Source organism: Haliaeetus leucocephalus, unplaced genomic scaffold (assembly GCF_000737465.1).
Source record: "Haliaeetus leucocephalus isolate CR32 unplaced genomic scaffold, Haliaeetus_leucocephalus-4.0 Scaffold566, whole genome shotgun sequence".
Lineage (NCBI taxonomy): Eukaryota > Metazoa > Chordata > Aves > Accipitriformes > Accipitridae > Haliaeetus > Haliaeetus leucocephalus.
In genome coordinates this window covers 6,556,496-6,575,799 of record NW_010973002.1, presented here as the reverse complement: position 1 = coordinate 6,575,799, position 19,304 = coordinate 6,556,496, and the positions used below count along the sequence as shown (strand labels likewise).

The 19,304-nt window shown below is 34.9% G+C and overlaps 1 protein-coding gene across 1 annotated transcript in view; it reads right to left on the bottom strand.

Moving 5' to 3' along the window:
• The window catches only part of DGKB (diacylglycerol kinase, beta 90kDa), a 327,543-nt gene that overhangs the window by 239,256 nt on the left and 68,983 nt on the right, over positions 1-19,304 (bottom strand). Inside the window, exons 7-12 of the mRNA XM_010577640.1 lie at positions 17,924-17,998; positions 17,264-17,383; positions 7,435-7,552; positions 4,560-4,648; positions 4,363-4,479; positions 64-162 (exon numbers count right to left, since the gene is read on the bottom strand). Of these exons, the coding sequence (XP_010575942.1) occupies positions 64-162; positions 4,363-4,479; positions 4,560-4,648; positions 7,435-7,552; positions 17,264-17,383; positions 17,924-17,998 (618 nt within the window). The remainder of the gene's footprint in view (positions 1-63; positions 163-4,362; positions 4,480-4,559; positions 4,649-7,434; positions 7,553-17,263; positions 17,384-17,923; positions 17,999-19,304) is intronic.

Here is a 19,304-nt window from a genome sequence, read left to right as displayed (position 1 = left end):
CATCATTTTAGCTGTTACCTATGACAGAGGATTACATCTGAAATAAACATATGGACAACTCACCAATACTACTGGGCAGATTGATGTGGGTGGTAAAATATGGTCCTTCAAAGGTCCACAGTCACATTCAGGTTTTAGATGTGACGCACATTTGTTATGCAACTACGGGAAAAGAGAAAATGAAGACTCAACTTAGACGTTTTACTACTACAGTCTAAGAAAACGGGCATCCTAGAATGGTGTGAGCTCAATTAATCTAATTTTTACTAGAGTAGTACCAGGAAAATGAAACACACTGCAGTGGAAAGCCTCTTAGGATTGACAAAACCAGTGAATTTATATTGAAGCAAGGAACAGTGGATGAAAGTATTTTCCAGTTTGGAAATTGCACGTGTGGTCCAGCACACAAAATGAGAACACTGCATGGCAGTACAGTAACATCAGCATAGTGTTACTGGTGATCAAAACCTTCATTTCAGAAGACAGTTTCTTGCACTAAGCCAAGAACTTCTGTTCTACTACTAGTGGGCACTCTGGGGTAATTCAGGGCAGCATTTGGCATTATTGGTATAATTCTGCTTCCTACCTGAAGCTGATAAAATCACTACTCATTCAATTGCGATGCTGCAATATCTATGAAAATATGTATGAAATATAAGAGAATAACGTAGGAATATTTAACAGCTTTAAGCTATATTGGGCAAATTTTGTTCTCGACTGAATCAATGTTCAGATTTCCGCTCGCTGCTGAGGACCCTGAATTACTCTCCCTTTTCTACTTTATTCTTAGCATTCATCCAGTTTTCTTGAAAGCAATGAGAAGAGTTCTACTCTGAAAACACGTCAAGAATATCCTCAGGTCTGCTGACTGAAAGAGCATTGGCTTACTTCTGTCTTATTAAAAAGGTGGAAGGGGAAAACTTGTATATGACATCAACATAAAATGCAAACAAATAATGATATATTTATTGGAATATTTTGCACTAGCAATCAAGAGTTCTTGTTGCTCTTTTAGCATTTAACTCAGTTCAAATGTTTCTAAATAGAATATTGCAACATATATACCCAGCCACACAGTACAAAGGCACAGTTTTGTGTCTGGATTATGCAAAGCATTCACATTTAATTGGTATACTTCACAATATTATTAGAGATAGCCACAATAAAATACAACTTCATATTGTGAAATTTGGTAAAAGTTTATTATTTTGGACTCAATGATCTTAAAGCTCTTCTCCAACCTAAATGATTCTATGATTCTATTTCTGCATTGATTCACAATAAACTGTGCCTTAAGTTCTTCAGGTAACATGCATTTCCCACAGAGTATTTTATTTTTGAGGAGATATGTATATTTGCATTAAAAAATAATCAGGGTAATAAATATCTGAAATTTTGAATAAAAATCTTATTTAACAAGTGATTTAACTAGTATAATAGGCAGCACACAGCACTAGTTCAACAGGTTTGATAGCTATTACAAAATCTGTAGTTCAATGTCTGCATCTGTAAATCACATTTTTCCAATGACTGATTCATTTTCCCTTAGATTATTTAACTATGTCAGTATGAACTCTATTAAAATTACAATAAAATTGTACCAGTTGCCAAAGTATATAAGCTTTACTGATAATATGGTCTTCATAAAGTTATCTGGTACAGTTAATGTTGACATAACATTTCTGAATTTTGAACTGAATAGCACCTAATATTAGCCTTGTCCATATTCATTTATACTAGAAAGTTACCTTTTCAGGCAGTTACTTAGCAACAGAAAATAAAAGTCTAACGAGTTTCAATTTACTCTGTGTGTTAAAGCCGTATTGTGAGGTTATTTTGGTAGCCCTGTAATCTAAATCATTTGTCATGCTAATTCTCTGCCTCAGTGGTAAGGCTACTTGTACCATAATTAATGCACACCAGGCCATGTTACATCAAATAAAAATACCTTCACACATTCAATGGTAATTAGCAGTTTTGCTACTCGGTGGCATGCAAACTTATCTATGAAAAATATAGCTTAATCTTCTTAGTAGTCTCTGCTGATCTTTGACAACAGAATTCGCACATAGCAGACAACAGAAATGGTAGAAGATATGTAGCTTTAATGAAAATAACACTTTGACACAATGAAATAAAATAATATGTATCTCTTCTCAAAAAAATGTTTTAGCATATTTTAAACACATTTCCCCAAAATTCCCTTACCCCAAACCTAGCTCCTGTAGAATATTACCTCCCTCACAACCAGATGCCTGCAAAGTAGGAAAAACCATATTTGCTGGAGAGAAAACGAGGAAAAAAAACATTCGCGAGACATGGTAGAGAACTACAGAGTATATGGAAGAGGGAATTGTGGGCATGGCTGAGAACTCAGTATAACAAGCCTTTTTAGTGCAAAACACGTCTAAATTTCAGGATTTGATTCAGTTATTTGACATTAGAAGTGGCCCTATTAAGTTGTAAGAAGGAAAGATATTTAAAATGCAGGAAAGAGGCTCAAAACTATTTGTGTAATAACTAGCATCCTCCTATATTACAAAAAATGTCAGCAACAAGCCTTAAATGAGTTGTTGTACAAGGAGTTGAAAACATATGAAGGATGTGATGATAATTATATAACTTTAGAATATCCATTCAAAAATCATGCATCTGTTATAAATTTAAAACACTGTTTTTTCAGTAATAAAGTTATTACTATTAGCAAAGAAAGTTATTGCAATAGAATATATAGAATTGCAAGAAAAGCGAATAGGAGATTGAAAAAAATACTTATTTTTCACTTATGTGTTTTATTTACACCTGAAGATATAAAAATTAAATAAAAATATTAATAAAGTTATTTTGAAAATACAACACCATTCTTACAGAAAATAAAAATCTTTAGATTACTGATCTGATAACTGCAAAATTTTAAACCTCAGTGCCAACATTTTTAATTTTGGCTGCCAAAAAAACATAGGTCCATTTTTAATTGGAATTTTGACAGATATTTAAGCATTTAAATATGCACACAAGCACGTAAGATATTTTCAAAAGAATTTAGCCTCTTCCTTCACAGTGATTTCAATGATATATCATTCCTTGGTATTTCCTCAGTGAATATCCGTTCTTATGGTAATCCTCTAAATCTTGATATGTATCTTCAAGAAGTAAAAGGCCTTTACAAATCTGGTCCAGACTCACATGAAACAATAGGAAAATAATTTTTCTGAGGAGCTACAGAATTTGCAACTTCCTTTGACTTTAAGAGGGAGCCTTACATAATATGTATTTCTTGAATGATATAGACACATTATACAGATGTAAATACTTCTATATCTAGAGCGGAACACTCTTATTTATCTATCCAAACACAGATAGCCATTGCCTAAATTTAATTATCTACATGTGAAAATTTTGGATTGGGTGTTATACTCTCTACATAAATTATCCAAATTTTGACAGCAATCTGGACTACATATTTGCTTTCTTCTAAAATATTGGGTTTTAAGTAATCATAACAACTTATCACTGAAAGTATCCTGGATCTATTTTCTTTGATGATGTTTCATATTTTGTATTCTTGTGTTAAGAAAATATGTCATAAAACATCCAAACTTGTATGTTGAAAACAAACATTCACTAATGCCTCAGTCTCATATTATTATTTAAAACACTGAACAAACAACTGCTGTTCCATAACAATAATAATAATGATATCAGCAAAAAAGCAAAAACCATAGAAGAAGGCTGAATCTCTCCCTGTTTAGATTTAAATCCTGCCCTGGCTAGGAACAGAAATACTGGCATTGCTTCTTCTAGCATGAAGATCTCACTTATAAGGGTAGTGTTCCTTGAATGTCATTAGTTCCAGTTATTGGTTCCTGCTGAATAAGGAGCGCACAAAAGTTGTATATATTAGACTTGGTGCCCATATTAGTATATTATCAAGATGTCTCTGCTATTATTCCCAGACACTTGAAATCACTGTATCCTACCAGATGTCCTCAATTTCATTTGCCTGTCAGTACACCACAAATCAGGATTTTGCCCTAGTGTCACAGTGACCTTGACCTTCCCCGGTACTGAAAACTCTTTTATCGTCTTTCCATAACATAGATTGGGAATTCTGCTCTTTAGAGTGACATACATTATTTCCATTTGTATATTGTCTTGAAGCAGAGTACACCTTTAAGCATATTTGCTTGCAACAATTAAGGACACCTATGAATATTCTGCATATACTGTTTCTTAAACACATGCTATCCATTCCTGATGACAAAACTGAATGAGACCTTTTGAATTATAAGGCTATTAAAAAGATATGCAGACTTTTGTCTCTCTAGCTTGTGCTTAAAGGTTTTGCTATAGTATACTCACTGTGATCTGACACCAAACACAGTGAAGTCCAGTCAAGCCTTGGTAACATTTTACAGTTTTGTGACACTTATCACATTTTGTTGGACAATTTCCTTCTACCCAGAAATGGTGCATTACCTGCAAAAGAAAAGTGTGGATATACATAGAGTTACTAAATTAACAGGTACATCGCAAAGTTAATGCTACCCCAAACTTACATCAGTATTCTTTTTGGACTTTACATATGTTTTGATGCAAGATGCGGGAGCTCTTGAGACACAGCGTTCATGGACTGTATACTTGCAAACTGAAAAAAGAAACACATGAATAGATTTTGAGGCAATGGTGTTTCTGACTACATTTTTATGAAACAAATAACGTTACCAGCATGCCATCTCTATATAATCAATCCAATCAGTCAACGAAAAATCAAACTAGACTGCTTTTTCCATGGAATACAAAAGGCCAATTAGAACAGGAAATATTATGCAAGTGAGAAATCCAAGAATGTACTATCATTGCATAACAGGAAAGGCTTAATTAAATCAGAGCTCACTAATTTTTTTCACAATAATTGGCAAATGAAAAAAATATTAAAGACAAATTGATGACTGCCAAATGGTTTGGTGTCATTTGCTAGTAGAAAGAAATCTATATTTTACAAACTATAGGCATGAGAGCAGCTGGCAAGCACAAAAATAAAAGCCAATGAATTTATGTTGTTCCTTCTATTGATTTATAAATCTTAAATGGCTGATTAGTGCATTTTCAGATAGCAATTGTTTTCATGCATTCCATGCAATCACCCTAACTTTAACTCTTACTTTCCCAAATACCAACTCCTGGGAAGCTTTTTTTTTCCTAACTCCTCCACACCAGTTTTAGGTAACTACTATTGTTGACCAGGTCTGTAAAGACCACACTAGCTGCATTTGGAAAACATACCAGTGACAGGTACAATGCAAAGCTCTCCTAGCTTCAACTATACAACTGTGCCTAGATGAGGAAGTAATGCTACAGCTTATACCTGCATTCAATAGAGTCAACTATTAAAAACTAGGAATGAATTTTTCCCTGCATGGTATATGTCTCATGCTTTTGACCTCGAGAGCAATTAAGCACAAAGTACTTCTAAACACCTTGCTTGCACCTATTACACAAACCCAGTGGGAGGCGCAGCCATTAATCAGACAAACTGCAGGGAGTAACATTGTTGATTGGACCATGGAGGGATGGTGAGGCCCCCTGCAGTTTCCCCCCCTTTTTTTTTTCCTCCCACACAATCTAAAATGCAAATAATGAAATCTATAGCAATGCTTTGAAAATATATTGGAGAAGCAGCTTAGTGAGATAAGGAAATAGTGGAATAGTTTTGTACATAGACTCATGCCCCTTGCTGCATGAAGTAACTGAAAGGAGCATGTGGATGTTCTTCAGATACTCTGGGACTATTGTTCACCAAATAAATGCCAAGCACAAGAACAAATTTTAAAGAGGTACACTGCAGCAAAGAAAATTACAGCTCTTGTAAGGCTTGTCTTTTGGGGGCAGTTTACTTTATATAACTCATCTACACATTTCTGATAACTACTGAAGAAGATGATCTACATCATTTGCTCAACAGAATTTTCTTTCAAACATACATGGATCTTATATTTCCTCACAAGGATTAAGTTTACATCAGTCTGACATAAAAGAATATTAAAGAATGTAACATTTCAAGATCTAACAGTCAGTTCAGCATTTTATATATATATATGTTTCAGTTACTGTCATCAGCATTTATTAATCTGAAGTTATGCAATTTCTAATTGTTTGAATTTTAATAAATGTATCTCTCTCATTCCATAGTACTGTGAATGAAATTATATGATGTGAAAAAGCACACGTGAAGGATTTACATCTGAATTATATTTTAAAGAGATCTGTGGCCCACAGAGGAGAGAGAAAGAGTTGATTCCAAAACCCTCATTCATTCAGACTAATCTCAAATTAAATCAATAGAATTGTACAGACAGAAAGGTCCTAATCTGCTGTGATGGGCTATCTTTCATACCAAAAATGTAGAAAGTAAGTTACACTAAGAAACTGATTAATTTATCAAAGAAGAACAAAGAAAGGTGACTTGATACCATCATGAGAAGAATACAGTGGGTACTAAAGATCTCATTAATCTAATGGAGCAGGGCACAACATGAACCAATCACTGGAACCTTCTACCAGACATATTCAAATCAGAAAATAGGTCTTAAAGAAAGATGATTAATCACTGGAACACACCACAAAAGAAAGATATGGATCATCCATCTTTTGAAACATTCAAACAGAGACGAAGTATTTTTCGGCAAGATTTGGTTTCTCAAGATAGAGGTTATGAGCTGGCCAAACACAGATTATTAGGAGATACATAGATACAACCCAAGGAATTGAACTGTAGTAACTGCATCTAATACTCTAATGAAGGTCAAATGAGATGCAGTAGTTTTTCTGTATTCCTTTATGTTAAAATTTATAATCAGTTAATATACGAAAGGATGGCAAGACTGAGATTTATGATTACAAACCAAGTAAACATACAAAACTTTGGAAGTGTTACAGAAACTTGATTTCTGGGAAACTGGGATTTTGACCTTCACAATTAACAACACAAGAATTCTGTGCAAAATTTGAATAAAAAATATGGGACTTACATGCTAGCTGATACCCAGTAAAGAATATGAATAATTATTAACAAATACAAAAGAAGAATAACAAAACTAGAAGGTTAAAAGTTAAGCATGATACCTGCTAAGAGAAAAGAAAAAAAAAAAGAAAAAAAAAAAAAGAGGCAGGCTCCAAAAGGAACTAACACTGACAGCTATTATAATACAGCAAACTCCCTCAAACAACAGCTTTGAAAGCCCAATAAAGCCCAATATCCTCAAAAGTAAAAATGGAACCTTGAGCACTCAAGCATAGAAGACAAAGGGGGAGGCACCATTGTGCTGGCAATGGTTTTGGACTGGGAAGCTGCTAGTTCTTTGTTATGCAGTGAGCACAGTATTTCTAGGAAAAGACATGTATGCAAATGGACACTGAAACGCTTATACTCACAAGAACAGCAGAGACCTTGCTTGCCGACTCCGATTAGCATGTTCAAACAAAGATTACAGTAGGCAGGCTTATTAAAGTGTTTCAGTCTCCATACATGCTGTCCATCATCTTTCACATTCTGCACAGGACATAAAAGAAACAGATTTCACTTAATAAAATAAACAATGAAATATATAAGTGCCAATAAAAATTGAAGATTGACTCAACAACATAAAAGACAAGCTGTTACTTCGTTTAATACTCTGTACCAGATCACAGTATAATCATTCTAAATACACAGGCAATTATATAATAAAAAATTCTTCAGAAGCTCCTGGACATACATGTGTTTCAAAGATGACACAGAGAAAACACCAGGCTCCTGTCACCACTGCAACACAATGCTAGCAATAAATCCAGGCTGATATTAAATTACAACTAGTGTTAAAACTAACTAAAATTTTTTCTAGACTAATTCTAAAAATAAAGGTGCTGCAGGTTAGAAGGTAAAACTCCCCAAAACGAACAACAGAAAGAATTTTTTAGAAGTACAAAGATATTCTTAACGACCCTTAGAATTAGCGACATGTATCAATATATGTGAAGTGGGAAATCTAACCACAGCACAATAATACCTATTGCCAGCTTTAATTTATGTTAATCTACTGCCGACAGTCTATCAAAAAACAAGTATTTAAGGGTGAGGTTTACATCCTGGACCTCTTCTCCAACAATTGAATTCGTTACATTTAAGCCCATGTTTTTCAGTTAGCTGTAGCACTATACCCAAATCTTGCATGAATAGACTGATGAACTGATCAGCACTTACAACTCAGGGGCCCAGTGTAATTTATGCATACAGCTAAAATATTATCAAATCATTTACATTTATGAAAGTAAGCTTTTGGTTGCGTAATTCTCGTCTTCCTTCTTCATGGAATCATTCTGAGACCTCACTGTTGTTAGAAGGTTTTTAAAATGATGTGCACTTGGTACAGATATTAGTTTAATTCTGTAAATTCCAGGTTTCTTGGCAAGTGTGGCCATCAGACCTTTTCCTTCTTGCAATCATCAGAGGTTTTGATTTTAAAAAAATTAGATCAACCTAATGTAATAACACTTTTTAAAAAAAAAATTATTTATTTTTTTACCAAATATAACATCCAATAGAACAAAGGCAGTTAATTTCTGTCAGCTGGAAATGGGCTGCAGTAGTCTGATTCTTCATTGTGTATTACTGAAACACTACAGTCTTCTTGGTCATTTCATTACCAAAACGAAATTGTCACATAGCTAAAGGAAGCCACATCAACTTCCGGTTATCAGAAGCCATGTCAATAGCTGGTTCTCAGCCAGTTTCTGATTTCTCACATCAAACTACTACTACTTGTCATCATATATATACAATATGCCTGACTAGATTTTCAATAATATGATGGTTTTCACTGGTAAGGACAGTCAATATAAGTCAGTGGACATAAATTTTAATAAAAATTTACTTTGGTCCTATATTAGCATATACTGCATAAGTTACATCCTTAAAAATCAGTACTGCTCTATTCTAAGAGTTAGCTGTGACAACAAGTCAAAGATGATGAAGACTTCTTCATCCTTGTGGGGAAAAAAAAAAAATCCTGAAGGAAAATCAGCACTCCAAGAAATTAAAAATGCTTGGTTCAAAGCCAGGTCCTAGCCAGAACACAACTCTGAATAATTCCTACAAATTACCTAGACACAAAAGGAACTGAATTCAGCTGGAATATTTTTTCTCTATTGAGATATTGGGATCAGAGCCTAAGTGGAGTTCCCCTGATACTATCAGCAGGAGTTCAAATGCCATCTCTGACAGCTGGGCAATGTCAGGGTCCCCTTTCCGCAAAAAGAGCAGAGCAGATGCCTAATGTGGGATTCTCGGGCTGGCAAAGAGTGTGGAAGTTTTCCAATTTCCCCTGAAGAAGCAGAAATAGATTTTGCAGCTGTGGAGCACTAGAAGCCTGTCAAGCTCCTTCATGACTGGCAGCTGAAGAGGATGTATTTCATTAAATGGAGCTCTGTAACTTCTATTTTTCTCTCCATCTTACTACCACATTTCATACATTTTTAAAGTATTGTTAAACTACAATATAGTATGTGAGTTTCAAGTCTTCTGAAAGCAGACAATTATTCACTAGACAATAAAGACCAAGTAAATCCTACTGAGAAAAAACAATAACCAATGTACACTCTCATTTTAACATTACTCATGTCATCAACAGATACAGTCATAATCCACAAGCACTTAAAATGCAAGCTGACCAGCTTGCCTTAGCAAAATATTTGCTACTTCTGAAAATTAACAAAAATTAATAATTATGTGTAAACTTGCCCATCTTCCACATTAGTTTTATGTTACTTTTTCATTTTAATTTTATTTTTAAAGAATGGCCATTACATGTGAATACATTGCTTCTTATTTGAACAGAACATATGGACTAACTTAGCTGGCATTTTCCTTATCAGAAAAACAAACAAGTCTTGATGTGGGTGTTCTGCCAATTAAAACACTTAACTGTGTTACAGACTGCAACTGATGCAAATCCATTACATAAACACAATGCACTTTTGGAAAATAGCAAATTAAATTTTTGCTCTTGTGCACTGCCAAAAATAAGCAATAAAGTGCTGCATATGATTATGCATGCACATAACTTTTTAAAACACTGCCAAGGAAAAAAAAAAAGACATAATGTGAAACAAAGCCCCCTCAATGCAAGTCTTTAAGTATGAATAAAATCCACAATTCTCACACATCAGTGCATTTACTGACATTCACTCATTTTGCTTCCATATCCTGAAAAAGAGTTTAAAAACAAATAGTCATTAAGAAGATCTCAAAGCAGGGCAGGTACAGTAAAAATCTCTTCCTCACTTCATTATACATCACTGAAAATGAAGCCTCCATATGCCATACATAGACTTTATCACATAATGACAACAGTAACATTTATTCTGTTAACAACGGTTCTCTTAACTTATGGCCCTGACCCTTCTACCATGGATTTGATTGCCAAAAGGACCTGACCTGACATCAAGTCAATCATGAAAGAGCCAGCCTTAGAATTAGTAGAAAATTTTATGCAGTCACAGAATTTAGCTACACATCCATAATTTGGTTTAATATTAATTTACTTGAGCTTTTTCAATATTTGTAAATAAAGGTAGCCAAAGCGATCTTAAGGTTTCAAGCACAAAACTCAAGATTCTGTGACTTAAAAAAGGTAATGAAATCACTGATAAATTTTCATCCTAGCAAGTATCCTCTCTTACAATAGCTACGGAGTGTCTGAAATACCAGCATGCTCAGTCTCTTCTATGAGAAGAGTAACAAGCAGCCAAGGGAGAAGGATGTTAGTGAGTCTGCTAAGTTATTCTTTTACTGCTGTTATTTTGTTTTCATTTATTTTAAAAATATTTACATGACTTGAAGACATTTTTGACTGTTCTTTGGGTATTGTTCAGTCGGTGGGAAGGTAAGAAGAGTGTCCTTTAAAGCATGCAGCACCTCGTCTTAATACAAATACAGTTAAGTTCTACATTCCTTCGGTGGCTCTCAGCAAAGATTTCATATCAGGTTTTGTTCTGTTTGATTTGGTATGCGGAGAGGGGGTTCTAGATCTGTTCTGGTTCAACTGGACAGGCAGTAACCTCATTCAAGAGACATGCTATTCAGGAGGGCTCCTCGCTTCCAAATTCTGAGTTATTTTGTGTGTGTGCTGGAGAAAGAAGAAAAAAAAAATTGCTTCCCCAGCCTTCATCCACACACTCACCTACTGTACTACTCTGATCACCCAGAAATGCTTAAGCAATGATATGCACATGAGAAAATGACAGCATAGTAAAGGGAGCACAAGAGGGGAAATTAATTTGTTTAAACGAGCTTCATAATTAGCCACACTACAAAGTTTCCCTGTCCCTAAATTGATAGTCAACTGTCATCTGCAGAGACTGAAATGCTGCAGAAATCACATTTTAACTAATGGTAAATTTGTACACCTGCATGAAATATCATTTATTTTACACCTTATACACAAAACTGATTAGAGTTACTCCTGACTTCTTCTGGGTTTTTATCAACCTATAGGCAAAACGAAAAGCAGGACTGTAGTAAGGAAAGGCATTTACAAACTTCCTGCAAAGAAGTGAGAGCTAACACAGCATAAAAGTAGACAGCACTGTCCAGAAAAGAGATTTGCACTTTTCTAGCAGCTGCTGCTACTAAGTCTCACAAAGCATTAACGTTACCCCCTCTGCTGGCAACGCTGTGAAATGATACCGGTAAAATAGCTCCCGTTATCACTTCGGGTGAATCTGCTTCCCAGCTGGTAAGGAGCTGGCACAAAGAGGGTAAACTACAGCTTCTAGCAGGGGATTGGTTTTGCCCTCTGTACATATGGAAATAGCATATGACTCACCGGCACTTCAGCCTTTTAGAAAACTCACCTGCTAGACTTCAGACAGGACTTGTAAAAATATCACTGGGGACAATAAAAGGCCAGATCGCCTTCAACCCTCGCTGAATGAAAGAAATGCAACTCTACAAAACTGCCTAAGTATTAAACAGTCATTTCAGACCAGCCTGAGAGACACTCCTTGTGGTGCAACAGATCCCACACCAGACTTGCAAATGTTTGCCAGTCCCCAGTTTGGTTCTACTTTCACATACTCAGAGCTCAAAAAGTAAGCCATGTACAATGTAAGAAGCAGTACTTCCCAAGTGTAGATTCACACGTGGGTATTCCATCCCATATTTAATCAAAAAGGTTAAATAAGAGTTACCTTTTAAATTCTTTGAGTGTAATAGCATAATATTTGCTGCCCGGGGATCCAAAATAAAATTGTAAGAGTATTTCCTTCTGATTTAATAGAAGCATAGTCACACTTCAACACAAATGTGTTTGTCCCATTGAGAATTACCTTGATTTAAAAGGTGAAATGGGTTAAAAATAACAATTGGTAACTTAAAAGAAAGGCACAGTGGCCTGGTTTCAGATTATTGATGACTTTACAAAGCATTTACTGTTGTTCCAATTTCTCTCTCAACTTAAGGCAGCTTTTCAGCAACTGTACAGTACCACATACAGTGCAACTGTGACATCTAGTGGCCAGTGAAGAAGGAATGAAATACTTTCCACTCCTAAAACACGGGATTTTTTTAAACACTAGCACTTGTGAATTTGCAATTTATACCTGCTTTTTGTAGAATCACTGACAGAGATGGTAAGAATGATCCATTACAAGAGAAGTGAGGCCAAAATATCTGGCACGGAATTACTTTAGAAAAGAAATCCAGTGCTTTTATTACAAAAGGGTGAAATAATATTGTAAAGGTGAGGAACTCCTATCAAAGAGCAGAGTACCATGTTCATGGCTGACAAAACCCCTTAGAAGCAAACCATCATTAAGTGTTTTTTTCTGCCCAGATTACAAAGGACATTTTAAGCAATGCTAGGAGAGACAACGGGGTAACTCTCAAACTTCACTGACAATGTTGATCTACTCTAAATTAATGCAGAATGAAATAAAAAGGTCAGAAAGTTTGAAGGTTTCTACTGTGGTGGAGTAGAATAAATAGCCTAGTAGTCACTAGTATGCAATAGGCCACTTCCCAAAAGTATAATTATCAACCAGAAGGTGTCATGCAGGGACATCTCTGTCCAATCTGTATTTGGATGGGAGACAAACAAATGCCTTAAGAAGCAAAAATAAATTTGGGAAGTTGATGAAGATTCTGAAAATTGCAGACTGAAGTGTGACACTCAGCAAAAAACTCTACCTCGTACCTTTCTTATTAAAAATTGCACCACATAAATAAAAACTTCCTCTATAGTTACCTAATTATATTTTTTTTCTTCATGAAATTCTCACTTGTCATGAGAGAATTTCTTGGAACAACTTCCATGAAACTGGCACAACTAAACCTCAGAGTAAGAATTACAGGTCTTAAAGGTTTCAGAAGGTGCAGTACAGAACACATTGAGCCACTGCTAAGTGGAAAAAGTGTAGTCATCCAAGTACAAATGGATTATACACATATACAATTCAAAGGTATTTTCTTGCAAAGCAGATTTCCAAAGAGTATGTGTATCACAGCACCCCTACAGAATAAGAACCAATTAAGTTCTTATTTAAATTCCTTACCTTGTATTGGAATTGTTTAGCACATCAATTGCCTTGAAAACCACCAAAATAAGAATACACTGTTTCTATCCTGGAACATACCCAGAGATAAAACTCTCTGTATTTCTAAGTTCTACCTTCACAGCAACTCTAAACTGAAGATTTAGTTGGAAATAGAAAGCATAAAACCCAGTAAGATAAAATAAACTGGATAATTAGGTTGATTTCCTAGAGAAATGAGACTTATTCATGCTCTTTGTCCTTTTATCTCCATGACTCTTAACTGCTCCAGCAACTTTTAAATTAATTTAATAACCTCAACTAAATTTGAAAGGGCACTAGAAGTTTCATGAATGTCTAGAAAAGGGGGCAGGGGGCAGGAGAGAAAGAGATCAGAAGGAAAGTCAGGCAGATTTCCTTGTTACTTCTTTTAATTTGACAACAGCTGGCTGGCTAATATTTGTAATAACAACCTAATACTCCTGTCTCTTTCAGAAGAGGATTACTGATGAAGTCAGAGGACAAAGACCACAAACCTGTGAGAGATTAGGCTATGTCAACCCCATTGTTTATAAACACTAACTTGCTTATTCTTTTATTTTTGTGTAATATAGTTCCATTTTTTATATTATTGTAACTTAAGTATCTAATATAGTACGTAATAAAAACTGACTGAAAGTCTTTAAATGTAATATAAAACTTTTACATATCTGACCTTTTTATATAGCTTTTAAAGATTAAGTACAAACAAGGTAGCCAAATTCTGAAGGTACTATGACAAATCCTCTGCTGAAATAAATTATCATAGCTTCACTGATATTAGCATAACAAATTACACCAGCTGAGAATCTTGTATTGTTTGTACAAGCTCTATACAAGAGTTAAGTATATTACAGTAAGTTAACGGACCCCAACCCAAAACAAATTGAAGGCTTCATTGGTATAACCTTTTTTTAAATAAACTACAGTGACAATTCTTTGTCACTACCGTACTGGACAAGCTCAGAAATTGATCTGTTGGATTTAAAATTTCATCATTGCCTGAGTTCAGCATAGAGCCAAAGCATAGTTGGCTGAAGTTAAAAGAAGGTGAGAGAATTGTTTGGTTGTTTGGGGGGGGTTGCTTATTTTCAACATGTGAAGACTACCTGGACATGTCTAAGCAGCATAAGCCACTAGGTTGTGCCCTTTATTTTCACATACTAATCAGCCTGTGGAAAACTAAGATATCAGAAGTTTATTATTTGATTACTGAGTCCAAAAGACTCGTCTTACTTTTCGTTACCATAACTAAAAGGAGAGAAAAAGACAGCCAAAAAGCAGAGTCCTGGGAAGCTGGGTTTGCAAAAATCTGACAACTGCATGTAAGAAGAAATAATAGCATTCCACTAATGGGAATGATGCACTGGAATGAAGAGCTTGGGTAATGCATTAGATGCTGTTAAACCATCAAAATCATGCTATCAGTTTACACAAAATAATGATGAAGAAGCATTAGAGTTTTAACTTTCTTGATTTAACTTTTCAATGTCCTAAAATACACTTAGATTTGATGATTTAAAACTGTGTACAAACAGAAGTAGTAACTTTTTGGTGGTTTGATAGAAAATTTAAAAATCTGGCTTTTCTCTACATATTAGGCAAATAGTTTAAGAAATCAAGAGCACTTTTAAACATGAAAAGAAAAATGGGAGTCCTTTTAGAGGATGGCATAATTTCCTAGTAAATCATTAGTAAATGACTACAAATTCAGCTCATACAGTTCTGTAGGTAATGGACTTCATTCACAGTAAAGCAAACTATTAAAAAAGCATTAAAAGCCAGCCTATCCAATGTACTCCAACTTTCAACTAACAAAACTATGCTTATTGATCAAAAAGATATTTTGCATACCATTATAATATTTTTTCACAACTGTACATTTACACCTCTTCAACACACAAAGTACTGGGAATACCCTTGATGACAGAAACACTGACACATGCTGATAGCATGCTACAGAATTTTGATCACTGTTTATGTATTTTTATTACTTCTGTAGTAAAGCTATGCACAGGAAGATAAATTACCTAGTAAGTAGTAAAAAAACTCAAAAGGATAATACGTCTGATAACATAAATTTACATAGCTTCTTTCTAATAGCTTTTGCTTTAATATGAAAATAAACTTCTACAGAACGATCTGCATTAATTTATCACAGAATTTAAGCAGTTTTAAATTTAGAAAGAATGAAGCGTAGACACTGAAAAATACTCCCAGAATATCTACATCACCTGTCACAAAAAAAAATCTGTACTGAAAATGACTACTAGTTATTTGCTATACTGATTGCTTGAGAACATTTGCTGCCCTTTGTTTAGAGTAAATCTGTAGAAATAACAGAATTCAGCCTGACAAAGATTTGTTATTTGATGACAGGGAAGAAATTTAACATTTTTGTTACTCAGTCACACGTACAGAATTACGGAACTAGTATTTACAGTGATCCAAATGTACTGAAAGTTATCCTCAATTCAGATATTTAGCTGGTAATTTGACTGATAGGATTTTGCAAGAATTTTAGATCTTCTGCTAAATGCACTGTTTTGTCCCATACTTCCCTACGGAAAGTCTGACCATTCTTTGTGCAAATAAAATACCATAGAGCAACTACAGCAGTCTAGGTTTAGTTCAGGCTGTAGCAGTATATGGGGAAAGTAAATATTATTTATTATTTCACCTCAATATCTCAAAAAGACTTCAGAAAAAAATTAAATAAAAATGTTTTCTCTCAACATAAAAGCATTTGAAACATATGCTAAAATACATATGCTCAAAATTAGCTCAAATACAGGACAGCAGGTGGCACTGGCAACATGCCAGTGTTAAAACAGCTGTGTTGAACTGGTATAAAATTGATCATATTACATCTGTCTTATCTTTAATGTGAAGTTGTAAATGTACAGAACATAAGCTCTTCTTTCATAACACTCTACCCTTTGGTGTAAGCACACTCTTTGATACTGCTACTTAGTATAGTTTTATTAAGGTAGTTTCAGAGACGGAAGAACTATCTTGACAGGGATGTGTCATGACAGGACAAGAGCCAACGGGTAATAATTGCTGCGGAAGAAATTCCATCTGCGTGTAAGATAAAAGCTCTTTCCCTTGAGAACGATTAACACTGGGAGACGTCACCCGCAGAACTGGTGGAATCCACCTCACTGGAATTAGTCCAGGCTGGGCTTCACAGGGCCCTGGATAACAAAATCAGTGGCCCTGCCTTTAACAAGAGGCAGATCTCCAGAAGTTCCTTCCAACCTAGATTGTTCTGTGACTCAGTATGGTTAGGCCACACAACACAGCACCATGCTGGGAAGCCCAGACACTGCTCGAAGCCAGCTGTAACATACACACGGTCGTAAAACATTCTTAACAGATACTACTGCATCTAGGAATTAACAGTATGCTGTTAACAGGACAAATTAATCAGCGTTTTACAGCTTCCAGCTCCAGCACTGGCTCATCTGGTGTTGCTTCAAACACTCTAACGTACCTTTGACTTTGAGGACACATTTCTGTTCTTTGCGTGTCATTCAGCCATAGTAAAGAAAAACAAAGAAAAGCCATTCTTTATACAGGCCACAGAGAAACTAATCTGAGGGCCACAGCTGACATGCAAGCAGAAACTTGAGACTCTTATGTTAATACTTACATTCTCTAACCCAAGGAGGACCAAGAGTGGGATTGTTGTCATTCCTCCTTGGATCCACTCTTCTAGAGAAACAGTACCATCATGATCATAGTCAATTTCTTCCATCATTTCATGAAGGATCTACACAGTTAATGAAAAATCTCATAAAATCCATATTCTAATATAGCAACTTCTTGTAAGAACATGTGCAGATCTCCAATTCCCTCATCCGCATGCAAAAATTAAGGAAAATATTATTTGTATGGCACCTGTAGTAAAATGAATACTGACAGTTCAGAAAATGAAGTGTCATACTCCTATTTACATTTTATTATCACCCAAAGTTCCCAAACCAATTTGTGTCCCCTTGTGTACTTACTATGTACAATACAAATAAGAGGTAATTACTTTAAAGAAACTTTCAGACAAACCAGATGGTTGTGTTATAAATGTTAATTACTACATGCACTGAAGAAAAACCTTAAACTAGCAAAAATGTTTCATAGATCGGATTTCATCAGAAAAAGACTCATAAAACTGCTAATTGACAATGTACAGGGGAGCACAGAATATTATTATTTCTATCTTACTAATATAATCACATGTTGACATGAAGTATCACAAAATGATTAAATGCCATCTCTAGCAACATTAAAAATTTGTGGCAAAATGGATACTTACTGGACTCAGTTCAGTAACATCCCATTCAAGGTATTCTGCAACATGCATCATTTGAGCAATGATATTTTCCAGCTCCTACAGATGAACAAAAAAAAAATGATACTATTTAATGCAATATTATAAACACAAATTCTACTGCAAGCAACTTATAATTCAAACATATTGCATTCAGTGACACTGTTTCATCAATGTTCCTAATGAAATGTCCTTTACAGTGGAAGCTGTACACTCTTAGGTGAATCCACTTCACTAGCAAAACATCAGGCATGGATCGCAAAGCATGCAGGGAGGTGAAATACAGCTCCACAACCAAAGGACAGCCTCTGGGTTGAAAGTAGTAATAGATTCTTCCTTCCTAGTTGATCATTCGAGCATGGGTTTCATGATCTGAAGTCCACCCTGTGATATAATGATGTAAGGTCCTTTAAATTCCAGCACTCTAACAAACTATTTTTTTAACAGCAAGTGTATAATTCACAACTTTCTAATGGAAATAAGGCATAAGGATATATACCATAAGGATGGTATAAACTAATACAGAGATATTTTCTTACCCTTACAGTGTTGGCATTTCCCTTGATCACCTATCACTAGTGCTCTTCCATATTCATGTATACAACTTGGTTTGTAAACACGCCCAAATGCTTATCTAGAATCATTCTAAATTCTCAGGTGTATTGATTATGCACTAGTTACCTAATTCGTATTTTGTATTGCCTAAACCTATGATACAATATTTACTTTATACCTCTGTATAACTTAGCTTCCCTATTCCCATCACTTATGGGAATCACCTCCTCTTTACCAATTCACTCTATGGTGTCTTACTTCAGGGAGATACAAAAGAAGAAGGGGAAAAAAAAAAAGAAAAAAGAAAGTTGCCAATAAAATACTTCTTTCTGTTAGCTAAAAGAAAACAAATAGTTAAATTTTTTAAATGATTGCTATATCTCTGATTTTCCTTCAAACATTTGGTTGGGCTACTCCTCAAAACTTTGTCCTTAATATTCTTAATAACAACATGGAAGTTCTGACATCTCTCCACATACATCCACTGTGTGACTCTCACACTTTCCCCTTTTAATGAAATCTTTACAAAGGGTGCTTTCATGCACATCTCCCAGCAGCATATTAGAATTTTAGGAATCATATTAATGTATCCCCTACAGTAATATGATTAAAAATCAGAAGACTATAAAATAGGACTCCACAACAGCAGTGTCAGCATTTGAAAATTTATAGAGTTGTAGAAGCAGCAGGTTAATGGAAAAGAAAACTGAAGAGTTACTTTCAAAATGGGTGACTTTTTAATTGACTATAATTTATACTGCTTCTATTAATTCAGGAAGAATATAAACTTGATTTGGCTTAATGTAGTTTT